We start from the raw sequence: 17,387 nt of genomic DNA on the forward strand, positions 1-17,387 counted from the left end.
TCTGATATATAGGGGTCCCACCTCTATGTTGAGAATGGGGGTCCCCCGATCCGCCTGGTGAGGTGATGACTACATCCAGGTAGAGAATGAATGGAGAGGTGACCACACATGTGCACGACTCTCTCCATTCACCTGTATAGGAGGTCCAGAAACAGCCGAGCACGGCCAGAGGTGGACATTTCTGGCATATCCTGGGGAGAAATGTCCGTGTTGGGAATACCCCTTTATTCCATGTGGTGACGGCTCTGAGAAACTGATTCTCTCAATGATCAATAAGTGAGGTTCTGTGTGTCACACATGATGTTGTCCCCTGTATGATTTCCATCTTCTCCTTTCTTCATAAAGACGTCTGCAGTACTAGATCCTCCAGTTCCTCCAGTTTTCTCATCTTCTCCTCCACAACGTTCCTTCTCCTGAATGACCCACCAGGGATGGACAAGCACAGGAATGAGATGAGCAGAAGAATATTAGACTTCACCTTGGAGATCATCTACCTGTTGAGCGGAGAGGTAAACTTTTCTACATTCCTCTGCTCTTTATTATAGTTTTATTTTTCAGACCTTCCACCAGTCTTGTAGTCGTCTTTGGCCTCGTTCTATTTTCTCAATGTGTTTTTGTAGGTGAGGTCTCCAGTATTACAGATGTGGGGTCACTAGAGCTCTATACAGCGGGGTCACAATCTCCCTCTTTCTACTGAGGGGGGAATACTGTGTTCAGTTCTCTAAGTGTCTCTCTCCATACACAGGAGTACACAATAGTGAAGAAGACATCGGGTGACTGTACGACTCCCATCATCCATGAGTCAGGAGGATGGAGCAGTAGTCCCATCACAGAGCCTCCCCCTCACTCCCGGATACATGAGAAGAAGATCTTAGAACTGATCTACAAGATGACGGAGCTGCTGACTGGAGAGGTGACACTGCTGGGAATGCTGGGAAATTCTACAGTAACAGCACTGGAGGTGTCTGGGTGATGACTGTATCATTGTGTGTGTCAGGTTCCTATAAGGTGTCAGGACGTCACTGTCTATTTCTCCATGGAGGAGTGGGAGTATCTAGAAGGACAGAAGGATCTGTACCAGGAGGTCATGATGGGGAACTACCGGCCGCGCACATCACCAGGTGAGAAGAGACGGATATATATATATGTTTTGCCTCTAATGAGACATCTCATGGGAGGTTTTGTCTTCCTCTGGATCAACACGGTCGGATTATAGGTAGGACTTGATGGACTTGTGTCTCTTTTCATCCTTATTAACTATGTAACACATAATGTATGGAGCAAAATTTACCACTAATATAAAGAACAATATGTTCCGAAAAAACAATCTCACAATGACTTTGATAAGTAAAATCTTATTCCCACTTATGATATGTCCACACACGGTGTAAAAACTGTGTGGAAATTCTGCAGCGCTTTCACGAGATATTCACATGTTATAGATTGAGAATCTGCACCGCACTTTTTTGTGTATTTTCTGCGCAGCTCATGGATGAGATTTGTTGAAATCTCATCCTCATTGCTGCTACTGTAATACGCTGCAGATTTTCCCGCAATTAAATACTTTGCAGAAAATCTACAGCTAAACTGCCCCATGTGCACATACCCAGATTTGAGAAATGCTTCTATCTTCAACAGGTCAAAAATAGGCCATGGATTCTACTCCCGGAGGAGTCCCTGACGTGACTGCCCATATATGGACAGAGACGTCAGGGGCTCCCTCTAAAATCACAATTCCCAGCCAAATTGACTGCATTGCTCTGGCAAAAGATTCCGCTCCTAGATGAGGTGCTATCTACAGGGGGGGACGGTTGTGCTAACTACAGGGGGGTGAGGCACTATCTACGGGGGGGGGGGTGAGGCACTATCTACGGGGGGGGGGGTGAGGCACTATCTAGGGGGGGGGTGAGGCACTATCTACAGGGGGGGTGAGGCACTATCTACAGGGTTGGGGTGAGATGCGATCTACAGGGTTGGGGTGAGATGCGATCTACAGGGTTGCGGTGAGGTGCTATCTACAGGGTTGGGATGAGGTGCTATCTACAGGGTTGGGGTGGGGTGCTATCTACAGGGTTGGGATGAGGTGCTATCTACAGGGTTGGAGTGAGGTGCTATCTGCAGGGGTTTAGCATCTAAGTTTTATGAAACTAAGGGGGAGATGTGTCGGCACTTGTGGAGAGAGTTGGCATACCTGAAAGTGCAGCGCTGCACATATTAAACCCCGTTCCATTCTGCCAATGTTTATTTATGTGACAACTGCCTGGGGCATCAGCAGTTGGAACTAATATAGCCATATGGCTGTCATGAAGGGGTTAATAAAAATGTATAGAAAATAGTGCCTACAGAGGTGTACACAGACTTTAAGAGGCTAATAAGTAGGTGACACCCTGACAATGTTTTTTGGTTGCAGGGAACTTTCAAAATAGAGGCGTCCTGTGTCCCGCCACTTTCATGTGTATCCGCCTCCACAGAGTGCAGATACAGTTAAATACTATGGCTGAGCAGGGAGCCAATGGTGCCCCGCCGTTCGCTCTGGTAGGCCACAGTCTCCTTTACATCGACACAGGTAGTGAGGACCTCTGCATTGTAATTACGGCTCTGATCAATAAACATAGAAGTGTAGAGAGAAGTGTGTGATATATAGACAGATATACAGTAGTCATGTATTCAGTCACTGTGTGTTTCCTACAGATGGATCCAGTAGGAGAAATCCACCAGAGAGATGTCCCAGTCCTCTGTATTCCCAGGACTGTCAAGAGGAAAATCACAATGTCCCAGAGAATCATCAGGTAGATGAAGCTGAGCCCTATACCAGGTCTATATAGGGGGTGCGGAGTTTTTTGGTCCTGCGGTCATAGATTTTGGTGGTTTCTTATGTTGATCTGTTAGATTCTTCGCACTCTCTGCTGTATTGTACTGAATTGTTACATATGTGAAATCAGGGGGAAGATTTGACTAATATTAAAGTGGAGGATGAAGAAGAAGAAGAGCAGGTGAGGGGCGATCAACCGTGTAACAGTGAAGTGGAGGAGGAAATTCCAGGAGGTGTTACCACAGGTCAGTAATAATGAATTGAGAAAGTGAATTGGGAGGTTTGTTAAGGTGAGGTTCCTCCTTAGTTCTACATTACAGTAACACTTTAGACAATGTGTTATACATAGTGCAGGACCTGAGGGAGCTGTGACTGCACATAGAAGTTCTCTACAAGGTGATCTATGGATCCGGTCATGCACTAGGCTTAGTATCAGATTTTAGGGAGCAGTAGAGATCACTTCTCAGCAGTCATCTCATTATCATCACAGGATCCACCATCCATATTAGACTGATCCTTACTGGTTCTGTAGAGATAATTTCCAAGCAGTCATCTCTTTATCATCGCAGGCAGGATTACACTGACAGGTAACCCCTATATGTAGATAACACAGGATCCACCATTAATAAGAGACTGATCCTTCCTGTTCTTTAGAGATCGCTTCTCCGCAGTAATCCCAGTATCATCACATGGGAAAACGGAAATAAATACGGCGCTGCTTCTCAATGAAAGTACAAATGATGTAGAATGATGAAGTTTATTGAACAATCCAGGCTATGCGTTTCAATACAAGCACCAATGCTTTAAATAAACCACGCGGTGAGAAAAAAAACGCCAATGTGATCAGGGTCAAAGTGCATCAGTTTACGTCACTGATGCACTTTGACCCTGATCACATTGGCGTTTTTTTTCTCACCGCGTGGTTTATTTAAAGCATTGGTGCTAGTATTGTAATCTATATGGCCTGAGGAAGATGCCGGTGCAGCATTGAAACGCGTAGCCTGGATTGTTCAATAAACGTCATCATTCTACATCATTTGTACTTTCATTGAGAAGCAGCGCCGTACTTATTCCCGTTTTTCCCACGTTATCGTCTTCATTGCGGTGGCCAATGGGCATGACCGGTTGGGATTTCGGCAGCAGCACTCACTCCTACAAACAATTTCAACGCGATTGTTCTACGGTCCTGTGATGAGCATTCATTTGTATTTTACTGACTGCTACTTCTGGGCTTACTTACACTATGTAGCGCCGTGCTTTTTCCTTTTATTTCTCTCAGTATCATCACAGGCAGGATTACACTGACAGGTTACACCTATATCCTCAACATTAAAATTGCAACACCAAGAAGGAAAAGTTTTGGAATTGTGGAAATCACAGGGTCGATCGACATGTTAACCCCTTAACGCTCAGTGACGTACTATTACGTCATGGAAAGCGCCCTGTTCTCGCTCCATGACGGAATAGTACGTCCCGGGAGTAACGGCCGTTTCGGCCGTCCTCCCGACACATACAGGAGCTGTGACAGCTGCTGTCTTGTTCAGCAGCTGTCACAGCTCCTACAGCGGGGACCGATCGCTGTGTCCCCGCTGATTAACCCCTTAAAAGCCGCATTCTATAGAGCTCGCGGCTTTTTAGGGGTTAAGCTGCCATCGCCGGCCTGCTACACGATAGCGGCTGGCGATGGTGACTATGGCAACCGGACACCAAACAATGGCGTCCGGCTATGCCATAGACGAAAGCCTAGTGGGTCCTGACAACGTCAGGACCCACAATGCTTGCTGTCAGTGAGTAGCTGACAGTTCTAATACACTGCACTACGCATGTAGTGCAGTGTATTAGAATAGCGATCAGGGCCTCCTGTCCTCAAGTCCCCTAGTGGGACAAAGTAAAAAAGTTTAAAAAAAGTTAAAAAAAGATGTGTAAAAATAAGAAAATAAAAGATTTAAAAGTATTAAAAGTAAAAATCCCCCCTTTTCCCTTATCAGTCATTTATTATTAATAAAAATATATAAACAAACAAATAAACTATACATAATTGGTATCGCCGCGTCCGTAACGGCCTGAACTACAAAATTATTTCGTTATTTATCCCGCGCGGTGAACGCCGTAAAAGAAAATAATAATAAACCGTACCAGAATCACAATTCTTTGGTCACTTCACCTCCCAAAAAATGGAATAAAAAGAGATCAAAAAGTCGCATTTACCGAAAAATGGTCCTGATCGAAACTACAGTTCGTTACGCAAAAAATAAGTCCTCGCACGGCTTTATTGATGGAAAAATAAAAAACGTTATGGCTCTTAGAATAAGGTAATACCAAAAGTGAGTGATTTATTACAAAACGTATTTTATTGTGCAAACACCATAAGACATAAAAAAAAACTATAAACATCTGGTATCGCCGTAATCGTATCGCCCCGCAGAATAAAGTGAATGTGTCATTTATAGCGCACGGTGAACGCTGTAAAAAAAATAGAACAAAAAAACAATAGTAGGATTTCAGTTTTTTAGTCACCGCGCCACCTAAAAATAGAATAAAAACTGATCAAAAAGCCGCATGCACCCCAAGAAAACTACAATGGATTCCTCAAGGGGTTTAGTGTCCAAAATGGGGTCACTTTTGGGGGGTTTCCAATGTTTTGGCACCACAAGACCTCTTCAAACCGGACATGGTGCCTAATAAAAAAGAGGTCTCATAATCCACTGGGTGCTCCTTTGCTTCGGAGGCCGGCGCTTCAGTCCATTACCGCACTAGGGCCACATGTGGGATATTTCTCAAAACTGCAGAATCTGGGTAATAAGTATTGAGTTGCGTTTCTCTGATAAATCCTTTTGTGTTGTAAAAAAAATGGTAAAAAGAGGATTTTCTTTACAAAAAAAAAATGTAAATTTCACCTCTACTTTGCTCTAAATTTCTGTGAAACACCTAAAGGGTTCATAAACTTTCTAAATGCTGTTGTGAATACTTTGAGGGGTCTAGTTTCTAAAATGGGGTGTGTGATAGGGGTTTCTAATATATGGGCCTCTCAAAGCAACTTCAGAACTGAACTGGAACCTAAAAAAATAAATAAATGAGGCAATACTTCGCTTCTTACATTATACGGATAATGAGCCGTGCCCACCCCGAGATGACTCCAGTTTTGACCGTTTGTATAAACGGAGACCCCTATTAGACCGTTTCAGTGCCCGGTTTTCCCAAGCATTCACCCCCGAGACGTGTATTTCTATTGATGAGTCCCTGGTACATTTTAAAGGGAGGGTTCAATTCCGCGAGTACCTGCCGGGTAAGAGGGCAAGGTATGGCGTGAAGATATATAAGCTGCGAGAGTGCATCAGGGTATACCTACAAATTTAGGATATATGAAGGAAAGGCCACCCCCAAACCAGACTGCATCCTGGACTACAATAGGTACATGGGAGGGGTGGACTTGTCAGATCAAATCCTGAAGCCCTACAGCGCCATGCGGTGTGGTATAAGAAGCTGGCCGGGCACATCATACAGATGGCTTTGTACAATGCGTACGTGCTACGTCGATGTGCAGGCCAGACGGGAACTTTCCTGGAATTTCAAGAGGTGATTATCAAGAACCTAATCTTTAGGGACCAAGAAGGGGGGGCACCCAGTACTTCTGGAAGCGGGGCCACACGCATCGTACCAGGGCGGCAACACTTTCCAGGAGAAGTTCCCAAAACTGGCAAGAAGGGAAAAAGTCAAAAGAGGTGCAAAGTCTGCTATAAGGGATGACACAATATATCAATGTGACACGTGTCCCGAATAACCAGAGCTCTGTATGAAAGAGTGTTTTAAAATTTATCATACATCCTTTGGTTTATAATTTACCCCAATTTTACTTACCCTGATGCCCCCCGCACAGCTTATCCCCCCTCGTCTTTCCCCTCTGAGCCCTGCTGTGTGCCTAGGCAGCTGATAACAGCCACATGTAGGGTATTGCCGTACCCAGGAGAACCCACATTACAGTTTATGGGGTGTAGGTCTCCGGTCAAAATGCTCACTACACCTCCAGATGAATGCCTTAAGGGTGTCGTTTTTAAAACGGGGTCACTTCTTGCGGGTTTCAACTGTACTGGTACCTCAGGGGCTTCTGCATACATGACTTCGCACTAGAAAATCCCCAGTAGGCCAAATGGTGGTCCTTTCCTTCTGAGCCCTCCCATGGGCCCAAACGGCAGTTTGTCACAACAAATGGGGTATTGCGGCACTCAGAACAAATTGCGCAACAGAATGGGGTATTTTGTTTCTTGTGAAAATAAGAAATTTTCAGCCAAAACGACATATTATTTGCAAAAATAATTTTGTTTTCATTCCCAGCCCAATTCAAATAAGTTCTGTGAAGAAACTATGGGGTCAAAATAGTCACAACACCCATAAATGAATTCCTTGAGGGGTGTAGTTTCCAAAATGGGGTCACTTCTGGTGGGTTTCTATTGCTTTGATACCTCTGGGGCTCTGCAAATGCGACATGGCACCCGAAAACCAATCCAGCAAAATCTGGACTCCAAAGAACAAATAGCGCTCCTTTGCTTTTGAGCCCTCCCATGGGCCCAAACAGCAGTTTATCACCACAAATGGGGTATTGCCGCACTCAGGAAAAATTGGGCAACAAAATGGAGTAATTTATTTCTTGTGAAAAAAAGAATTTTTGAGCTAAAATGACATATTATTGGAAAAAATATATATTTTTTTTCATTCCCAACCCAATTCAAATAAGTTCTGTGAAGAAACTATTGGGTCTAAATGGTCACATTATCCATAAATGAATTCCTTGAGGGGTCTAGTTTCCAAAATGGGGTCACTTCTGGTGGGTTTCTATTGCTTTGATACTTCTGGGGCTCTGCAAATGTGACATGGCACCCGAAAACCAAACCAGCAAAATCTGCACTCCAAAGAACACACAGCGCTTCTTTCCTTCTGAGGCCTCCCATGAGCCCAAACGGCAGTTTATCACCACAAATGGGGTATTGCCACACTAAGGACAAATTGGGCAACAAAATGGGGTATTTTGTTCCCTGTGAAAATAAGAAATTTTGATCACAAATGACATTTTATTGGAAAAAATGACATTTTTTTCATTTCACAGCCCAATTCAAATACGTGCTGTGAAAAAACTGTGCGGTCTAAATGGTAACAACAACCATAAATGAATTCCTTGAGGGGTGTAGTTTACAAAATGGGGTCACTATTGGGGGATTCCTACTGTTTTGGCACCTCAACACCTCTTCAAACCTGGCATGCTGCCTAAAATATATTCTAATAAAAAAGAGGACTCAAAATGCACTAGGTGCTTCTTCGCTTCTAGGGCTTGTGTTTTAGTCCACGAGCGCAGTAGAGCCACATGTGGGACATTTCTAAAAACGGCAGAATCTGGACAATACATATTTAGTAGTGTTTCTCTGGTAAAACCTTCTTTGTTACAGAAAAAAAAATGAATAAAATTGAAATTCAGCAAGAAAAATGAAATTTGCAAATTTCACCTCCACTTTGCTTTAATTCCTGTGAAATGCCTGAAGGGTTAAAAAACTTCTAAATGCTGTTTTGAATACTTTGAGGGGTCTAGTTTTTAAAATGGGGTGTTTTATCAGGGTTTCTAATACATAGGCCCCACAAAGCCACTTCAGAACTCAAGAGGTACCTTAAAAAAAAAGGCTTTTGAAATTTTCTTAAAAATATGAGAAATTGCTGTTTATGTTCTAAGCCTTGTAACGTCCAAGAAAAATAAAATAATGTTCAAAAAACGATGCCAATCTAAAGTAGACATATTGGAAATGTGAACTAGCAACTATTTTGGGTGGTATAACCGTCTGTTTTACAAGCAGATGCATTTAAATTCTGAAAAATTCTATTTTTTCAAAATTTTCTCTACATTTTGCAATTTTTCACCAATAAACACTGAATATATCGACCAAATTTTACCACGAACATGAAGCCCAATGTGTCACGAGAAAACAATCTCAGAATCGCTTGGGTAGGTTTAAGCATTCCGACGTTATTACCACATAAAGTGAAATATGTCAGATTTGAAAAATGGGCTCTGAGCCTTAAGGCCAAAACTAGGCTGCGTCCTTAAAGGAACAGTGTCATCACAATTTTTTTTTTAATATGTTAAAGATGTTAGTGCTTTATTAAAAACGTTTATATTTATTTGTGTGTTTGTGTGTTACTTTTTTTCTATTTTTACACTTTTTCTTCCCTATGGGGGCTGCCATTTTTTGTTCCATTTCTGTATGTGTCGATTAACGACACATACAGACATGGAATACGGCAGCCACAGTCCCATAGGGACTGCGAACGGGTCCCGTCCCATCCACTTCTGTGTACGTCGTCTGTGTGGGAACTGCGCATGCGCCGCTCCCACACAGTCCAATTTGAAATGCGCGCCGTCCGGCGCCATTTTCCTGTGGACCGGAAGTCGCGGCCGGACAGTAAGATTACTACTTCCGGTCGCGGCTTCCGGACTTGTGCACTTGGACCAGCGGCAGCAGACGGAGCGGACGGGCCGGAGGGAGCCGCGGCAGCAGGAGCAGGTAAGAGATTTCTATGTATGTTCGTGTTTGTGTACGTTTACTACTGTATGTTAACCTACTACACTGTGTGTTAGCTCAAAAAATGGCGACACACAGTGTAGGAGGTTAGACCGTTCAAACCCCTCGTTTATCCCGGCACTAGCCAGGATAAAGGAGGGGGGGGGATGCTGAGAGCTTACTAGAGCGAGGGCTTTTTACCCAATTTTGCAATGCTGCAATCTTGGGAATAGCTCCATCTAGTGACCAGCAATGGGAAATATTATAAATTAGAATCTAATTTATAATATTTCCTGACTCGTGAAAAAAATAAAAAAAATTTGAACAATGTTTAATCACCTACACACTAAATGTTTAATTAAAAAAAAAACAAAACATGTTTTTCTGGCAACACGTTCCCTTTAAGGGGTTAATAATAAGCAAATTATAAAAAAAATGGAAACAAAATATTCCAAACGCCTTGATTTTATTCTGTACCGAGTATGAGCGCCAAGTGCAGAAATACACATACGTACTTGCCTTGGCATTCTATCAATGAGGTTATTAATAGTTGTTTGAGGAATGTTATGCCACGCTGAATGCACTTCAGCATGCAAATTATCAAGATTTGGCTGTTGGCAGCTCCCTTGCATTTGCTGTCCAATGACGTCCCAGATGTGCTCGATGGGAGACAAGTCCAAAAGACGCTGCAGGCCATGGTAGCACGTTTAGGCCACACAGGCTACTCACTGTAGCATGAGCAACATGCGGCCTGGCATTGTCCTGTTGAAAAACTGCTTCTGGGACACTTTGGAGAAATGGCCGTACCACTGCTTCCACAACCAAATCAATGTAACGCCGAACTGTTAGTGTACCTGAAATGAAGACTAGAGGGGTCCGTTATGCCAGCCCACACCATAATCCCGGGAGTAGGGCACGTCAATGAACAGGAGACATTGCACAATCATCCCATAACACTTGATACGATTTTTGAGGTTTCATGTGGCTGAAAAACTTTGCTCGCAATCTGGCTTTCATGCCCGTCCCACATGCCATTGGAGCTACGTAGGTGCTTGAAAATGTGATAATTTGCAGATCTTTGACACCTGCTACTTCCTCGATTTGCATAACCTTATGGCTTGTCCTACTTGGTGTTGCAATTACAACGTTGAAGAGTGTAAAATGAAGGCCCAAAAGCCCAGTATGTACTCCTTTGTTTCTGAGGCCTGTGTTTGAGTCTAGTAGCACACTAGGGCCACATATGGGATATTTCTAAAAACCGCAGAATCTGGACAATAAATATTGAGATGTGTTTCTCTGTTATCACTTGCTGTGTTACAAAAATAAAATGGATTCAAATTGAATTTCTGCAAAAATAATTGAATTAGTAAATTTCACCTCCACTTTGCTTTAATTCCTGTGAAACGCCTAAGGGTTAGAAAGCGTTGTAAATGCGGTTTTGAAAATAGGGTGATTTATGGGGGTTTCTAATATATAAGCCCCTCAAAGCCACTTCAGAACTGAACTGTTCCCTAAAAAATAGACTTTTGAAATTTTATTGAAAATGTGGGAAACTGCTGCTAAACGTATAGTTATGGTTTACTGTTTTTATGATTTATTATTATTTTTTTTTTACTGTGGTGGCACAGGTTAGCAGAGGACACATGATCTGTGCGTTCCCTGCCGTTTCCCCATGTAAATCACTACAAACTGTGTTTATGGTTTTTGTGACTGGGAACTGATAAATTCAGTGCCCTTTCAGGGTATGTGCACACAACAACGCCAAATACGTCTGAAATTACGGAGCTATTTTCAGGAGAAAACCGCTCCAGAATTTCAGACGTTTTTACAAGTGCACGCGTTTTTCGCGGCGTCTTTTACGGACGTAATTGGAGCTGGTTTTCATTGGAGTCAATGAAAAACGGCTCCAATTACGTCCCAAGAAGTGTCCTGCACTTCTTTGATGCGGGCGTAATTTTACGCGCCGTCTTTTGACAGCGACGCGTAAAATTACACCTCGTCTGCACAGAACATCGTAAGACCCATTGCAAGCAATGGGCAGATGTTTGCCGTCGTATTGGAGCTGTCTTTTCAGGCGTAATTCGAGGTAAAAAACGCCTCCATTACATCTGAAAAGAGGTCGTGTGCACATACCCTTACAATACAGGATGGAGCTGGCAGTGTGACACCCCGATCCTGCATATGGTATTGTGTGCAGGAGCACATCGTGCTATTAAATACAGCGCGTAAATTAACAGGCTGCAGGCGCGGGGACCAGTCTATTAGCTTGTTAATTGACATGGTGCAGGCGGTAAGTGCTTTTAAAAAAAAGAAAATTTTAATTAAAAATGGGATTAAAAAAAAATTGTTCCATAATTTTTTTTTAAATAAAAATTAGTCATGAAATTATATGTACTTCAAAATGTTCCCAATAAAAACTACAACTTATCCCGCAAAAAACAAGCCCTCATATACTTCTATCAATGCAAAATATAAAAAGTTTTATGTATTTCGGAATGCATCAACAGAAAATTGACTTTTTTTCTCTCCGTAAAACATGTTTTTATTGTGCAAAAGTACTAAAACATTAAAAAAAATTGATATTTGGTATTGCCATAATCATGCAAACCCATTGAATAAAGTAACATTTTGATGTATGGTAAACATTGGGTAAAAAAATCCAAAACAAATAGTGGAATTGTGGGGTTTTTCTTTTTTTGCTCCAAAAAATAAAAGCTAATGAAAAAATTATATGTATCCCCAAATAGTGCCATTGAAAAATACAACTTGCCAGACAAAAACAAGCCCTCCATTGATGGAAAAATGAAAATAATATGAAATCGATGAAAAATAAAAAAAATGGTTGGCCCTAAAGACCTACAATAAGCAGGTTAAGGCCAACGGTTTAAGGGTTAACCGCTTCCCGACATCCGCCGTATATATACGTGCACGTTGCATGGAAGTGTATGGAGCGGACTCACGGGCTGAGCCCGCTCCATAGAGCGAGCGTGTTGGCTGTATCTGTATCTCGTGTGTGTGATCCCGCTTGTTTAACGCCTTAAATGCCACGGTCACAGCGACCACGGCATTTAAGAGGTTAGAAATAGGGACGGCCCCCTGTAATGTGCGGTCGTCAAGGGGTGTTCTCCCGATGGTCCATCGCGGCCATGGATGTTACAGTATCGCCCGCTCTTACGCCCCCTCTTCTTGGGACCAGAGAATCGTGACTTGCAGTGTTTTTTACGGACTTTCCGTTCGATATTTGAAGAGCCTGGGAGAGTTTCTTCTGCTGCTGCATTCCAGCTGACCCTACACCAGGGAGACCCCTCCGTGGGCGAGTATGCCAGTCAGTTCCGTACCCTGGCTGCTGAGCTAACCTGGAACAACGAGGCCTTGGTGGCTACATTCTGGCAGGGACTGTCTTCTGGTATTGAGGACGAGCTTTTCTGCCTCCTACCCTGGACGATCTTATTCTACTAGCCACCCGGGTTGACATGAGGATCCGGGAGCGTTCCCAAGAGGTTCTCCGGGAGAGAGGATTTCCTAGGCTGGCTTCTACTTTCCAGCAATCCCTACTGTCCTCTTCAGTCGTCCCACCAGAGGAGCCTATACAGATGGACCGGGCCAAATTGTCTACCCAGGAGAAACAGCGCAGGCGCACTTCAGGACTTTGTCTCGGCTTGCGGCCTCGGAGGCCATGTTGTGCGTTTGTTTCCCCAGAAGCCAGAGAGCCTTCAGTGCCTAGGATTGGCTGGAGAGACAACCCTAGGTGGAACGGCACCAAATAAAAAATTCTCTTCCAAGCTGACCATTTCTGTGACCATAGTGTCAGGCGAGAAGACGCACCGGGTTTCTGCCTATCTGGTTTCCAGATCTGCGGCAAATTTCTTCCGGCAAGACCTAGTGGACCATCTCCAGTTGTCCACTGTTCCTCTGGAGACGTCTTTGGTTGTTGCCTCGTGTTTGAGACCAAGCCACTGAAGCTCCAATTTGGAGTTCTTCATACTAAACGGATTACCTTCCTATTCTTGCCTAAACCATCAATCCGGTTCTAGTGGGCCTGCCTTGGCTCCGGTTGCATGCTGCTATTCTGGATTGGAGTTCCGGAGAGGTTCTCCAATGGGGCCCCAAATGTCCCTACCGCTGCATGTTACCATTCCATCCCATCTAGCCTTCTCTGCCTCAGTCATTAGCGGGATTTCCTACTCATTTTTCTCGATTTGCAGACGTCTTCAGCAAAAAAAGAGGCTGAGATGCTTCCCTCACACCAGTCTTACGACTGTCCGATTTGAACTGGTCCCAAATGCGTCTTTTCCCCATGGACGGGTATATCCTCTCTCCTTGCCAGAGGCTCAATCCATGTTGGCCTATATCAAGGAGAATTTGGAGAGGGGTTCCATACGAAAGTCTTCCTCCCCGGCCGGGGCCGGGTTGTTCTTTGTTAAAAAGAAAGATGGATCTCTTCGACCCTGCATTGACTACCGTGGTGTCAACCAGATCACGGTCAAGAACAAATACCCGCTGCCACTAATATCTGAACTGTTTTACCATGTACGAGGAGCCAGAATTTTTTCGAAACTAGACTTGCGTGGGGCTTAAAATTTTTGATCCGAATCCGTCAAGGTGACGATTGGAAGACTGCGTTCAACACCCAAGATGTGCACTATGAATACCTGGTGATGCCCTTCGGACTGTGTAACACTCCCGCCGTCTTCCAGGAATTCGTCAATGATATCTTCCGAGATCTCCTCTATGTCTGTGTTGTAGTCTATCCCGATGATATTTTGATTTTCTCTCCAGATCCGATGACTCATCGGAGGCATGTTCATCAAGTGCTACTGCGATTAAGGGAGAATCGCCGGTATGCTAAACTGGAGAAGTGCGTCTTTAAAAAAAATTCTCTGCCCTTCCTGTGCTACATTATCTCGGATCAAGGTCTCATGATGGACCCTGAGAAGGTAAAGTCCGTCCTGGAATGGCCACATCCTCAAGGCCTGAGCGTACTGGCACGGTCTGTGAGTATGTGGACCCACTAGGCCACACCGCCGTAGCGGGGATGCAGCTAGCCAAACAACAGAGCACCCAATTAATACAAAGTCCCACACTAGGGTACCTGAATAGTCCAGACAGTGGCAGAGGCTTTAGCACGGATGGAGGTTGGTGCAGCAGGTTGCACCAGACGTGGCGGATGACAGCATGTGTAGCAGGTTGCGCCAGACGTGGCGGATGACAGCAGGTGCGCAGGTGCAGCAGGTTGCGCCAGACATGGCGTATGACAGCAAACACTAACCGGCTCAGGAGCGAGGACACAGCATGGGATACAGGATACAGGTAGCAGGGCACAGGTAAATACTGAGGGGCCATTTGCACGGACTAACATGGGAATACTAACGCTCAGGCAATAAGCAAAGGGGTTTCAGCAGAGTGGAGTGGAAGTGAGCACTGGCGTCTCCTGGGGGAGGAGTTGCGGTCCAGCTCTCACCAGACCATGGCTGTGGCCGTCGAGGGGTGAGTAATCCTGACGGTCCGCGGCCATAGATGTTACACCCTTCTTCACCCATATTTTTATTTGTTGGTCTTCAACGTTTTCTATTATTAATGCTTTTGCTTTTTCAGCATTTTTAGGCTTCTAGTTTGAGAAAAAAAATTTTTAAACAAAATATGCTTTTTGCTCTTTAGCTAAATTTTTTCTAACACTATAGTGTTACCCTAAATTAGACTTTTTATTTGTGACTGTCATTGTCTACCGTAAATTTAATTGTGTCAGGGCTAGCATTATGGCAATGATTGGGGCGGGGGGGGGGGGTGTAATGTGTAATTATTTTATTTTTTTACCTTTTTTATTTTAATGGCTTTTCCCTCAAAGGTAAGAAAATACATTTGGGGAACTTTATTATTACATTTTATTTTTATTACACTATACGTTTCCTCTGTAACTGGTGGTGCACAGCAGGGGAGATCAGCCGTGTTATACTGACTATGGTCACTGATAGGGCTGTGCTGGGTCTGGCTAGAGCCTGCAGCAGGCTCCTACTACCCACATCTCCACAATCATGTGACCAGTCACATCACGACCGGGATCAATAGAGGAAGCAGCCTCTATTCTATAAATGTGTACATGAGTACAGAAGTGGTGAAAACCACTTGGATCTTCTCTCCGGGGTCCCTGGCAGTCTTTGACGGATGGGCACCCAAAATTCAGCTGCCCAATTGCTTGTGTAGGAAGCTTAAACCTGCACTGTGCGTGTGTGTGTGTGTGTGTGTGTGTGTGTGTGTGTGTGTATATATATATATATATATATATATATATATGTATATACACTACCGTTCAAAAGTTTAGGGTCACTTAGAAATTTCCTTATTTTTGAAAGAAAAGCACAGTTTTTTTCAATGAAGATAACATTAAATTAATCAGAAATACACTCTATACATTGTTAATGTGCTAAATGACTATTCTAGCTGCAAACGTCTGGTTTTTAATGCAATATCTACATAGGTGTATAGAGGCCCATTTCCAGCAACCATCACTCCAGTGTTCTAATGGTACATTGTGTTTGCTAACTGTGTTAGAGGGCTAATGGATGATTAGAAAACACTTGAAAACCCTTGTGCAATTATGTTAGCACCGCTGTAAACAGTTTTGCTGTTTAGAGGAGCTATAAAACTGACCTTCCTTTGAGCTAGTTGAGAATCTGGAGCATTACATTTGTGGGTTCGATTAAACTCTCAAAATGGCTAGAAAAAGAGAGCTTTCATGTGAAACTCGACAGTCTATTCTTGTTCTTCTAAATGAAGGCTATTCCATGCGAGAAATGGCCAAGAATCTGAAGATTTCCTACAACGGTGTGTACTACTCCCTTCAGAGGACAGTACAAACAGGCTCTAACCAGAGTAGAAAGAGAAGTGGGAGGCCCCGCTGCACAACTGAGCAACAAGACAAGTACATTAGAGTCTCTAGTTTGAGAAATAGACGCCTCACAGGTCCTCAACTGGCAGCTTGATTAAATAGTACCCGCAAAACGCCAGTGTCAACGTCTACAGTGAAGAGGCGACTGGGATGCTGGCCTTCAGGGCAGAGTGGCAAAGAAAAAGCCATATCTGAGACTGGCTAATAAAAGGAAAAGATTAATATGGGCAAAAGCACACAGACATTGGACAGAGGAAGATTGGAAAAAAGTGTTATGGACAGACGAATCGAAGTTTGAGGTGTTTGGATCACTCAAAAGAACATTTGTGAGACGCAGAACAACTGAAAAGATGCTGGAAGAGTGCCTGACGCCATCTGTCAAGCATGGTGGAGGTAATGTGATGGTCTGGGGTTGCTTTGGTGCTGGTAAAGTGGGAGATTTGTACAAGGTAAAAGGGATTTTGAATAAGGAACGCCATGCCATACCCTGTGGACAGCGCTTGATTGGAGCCAATTTCATCCTACAACAGGACAATGACCCAAAGCACACCTCCAAATTATGCAAGAACTATTTAGGGAAGAAGCAGGCAGCTGGTATTCTATCTGTAATGGAGTGGCCAGCGCAGTCACCAGATCTCAACCCCATAGAGCTATTGTAGGAGCAGCTTGACCGTATGGTACGCAAGAAGTGCACATCAAGCCAATCCAACTTGTGGGAGGGGCTTCTGGAAGCATGGGGTGAAATTTCTCCCGATTACCTCAGCAAATTAACAGTTAGAATGCCAAAGGTCTGCAATGCTGTAATTGCTGCAAATGGAGCATTCTTTGACGAAAGCAAAGTTTGAAGGAGAAAATTATTATTTCAAATAAAAATTATTATTTCTAACCTTGTCAATGTCTTGACTATATTTTCCAGTCATTTTGCAACTCATGTGATAAATATAAGTGTGAGTTTTCATGGAAAACACAAAATTGTCTGGGTGACCCCATACTCTTTGAACGGTAGTGTATGTATGTGTGTGTATATATATATATATATATATATATATATGTGTGTGTGTGTGTGTGTGTGTGTGTGTGTGTTGGGGGTCTGTGTGTGTATGTATAATATATATAATTTATTCCTTCTCAATGAATTAGAATATCA

General features: G+C 43.5%; 1 protein-coding gene across 1 annotated transcript in view; it reads left to right on the top strand.

The window, feature by feature from the left end:
* Positions 1-17,387, top strand: part of LOC142666122 (uncharacterized) — a 57,060-nt gene that overhangs the window by 12,988 nt on the left and 26,685 nt on the right. Inside the window, exons 2-6 of the mRNA XM_075846095.1 lie at positions 346-509; positions 746-913; positions 998-1,121; positions 2,692-2,789; positions 2,943-3,057. Of these exons, the coding sequence (XP_075702210.1) occupies positions 432-509; positions 746-913; positions 998-1,121; positions 2,692-2,789; positions 2,943-3,057 (583 nt within the window). The 5' untranslated portion in view covers positions 346-431. The remainder of the gene's footprint in view (positions 1-345; positions 510-745; positions 914-997; positions 1,122-2,691; positions 2,790-2,942; positions 3,058-17,387) is intronic.

This window comes from Rhinoderma darwinii, chromosome 1, assembly GCF_050947455.1.
Source record: "Rhinoderma darwinii isolate aRhiDar2 chromosome 1, aRhiDar2.hap1, whole genome shotgun sequence".
Lineage (NCBI taxonomy): Eukaryota > Metazoa > Chordata > Amphibia > Anura > Rhinodermatidae > Rhinoderma > Rhinoderma darwinii.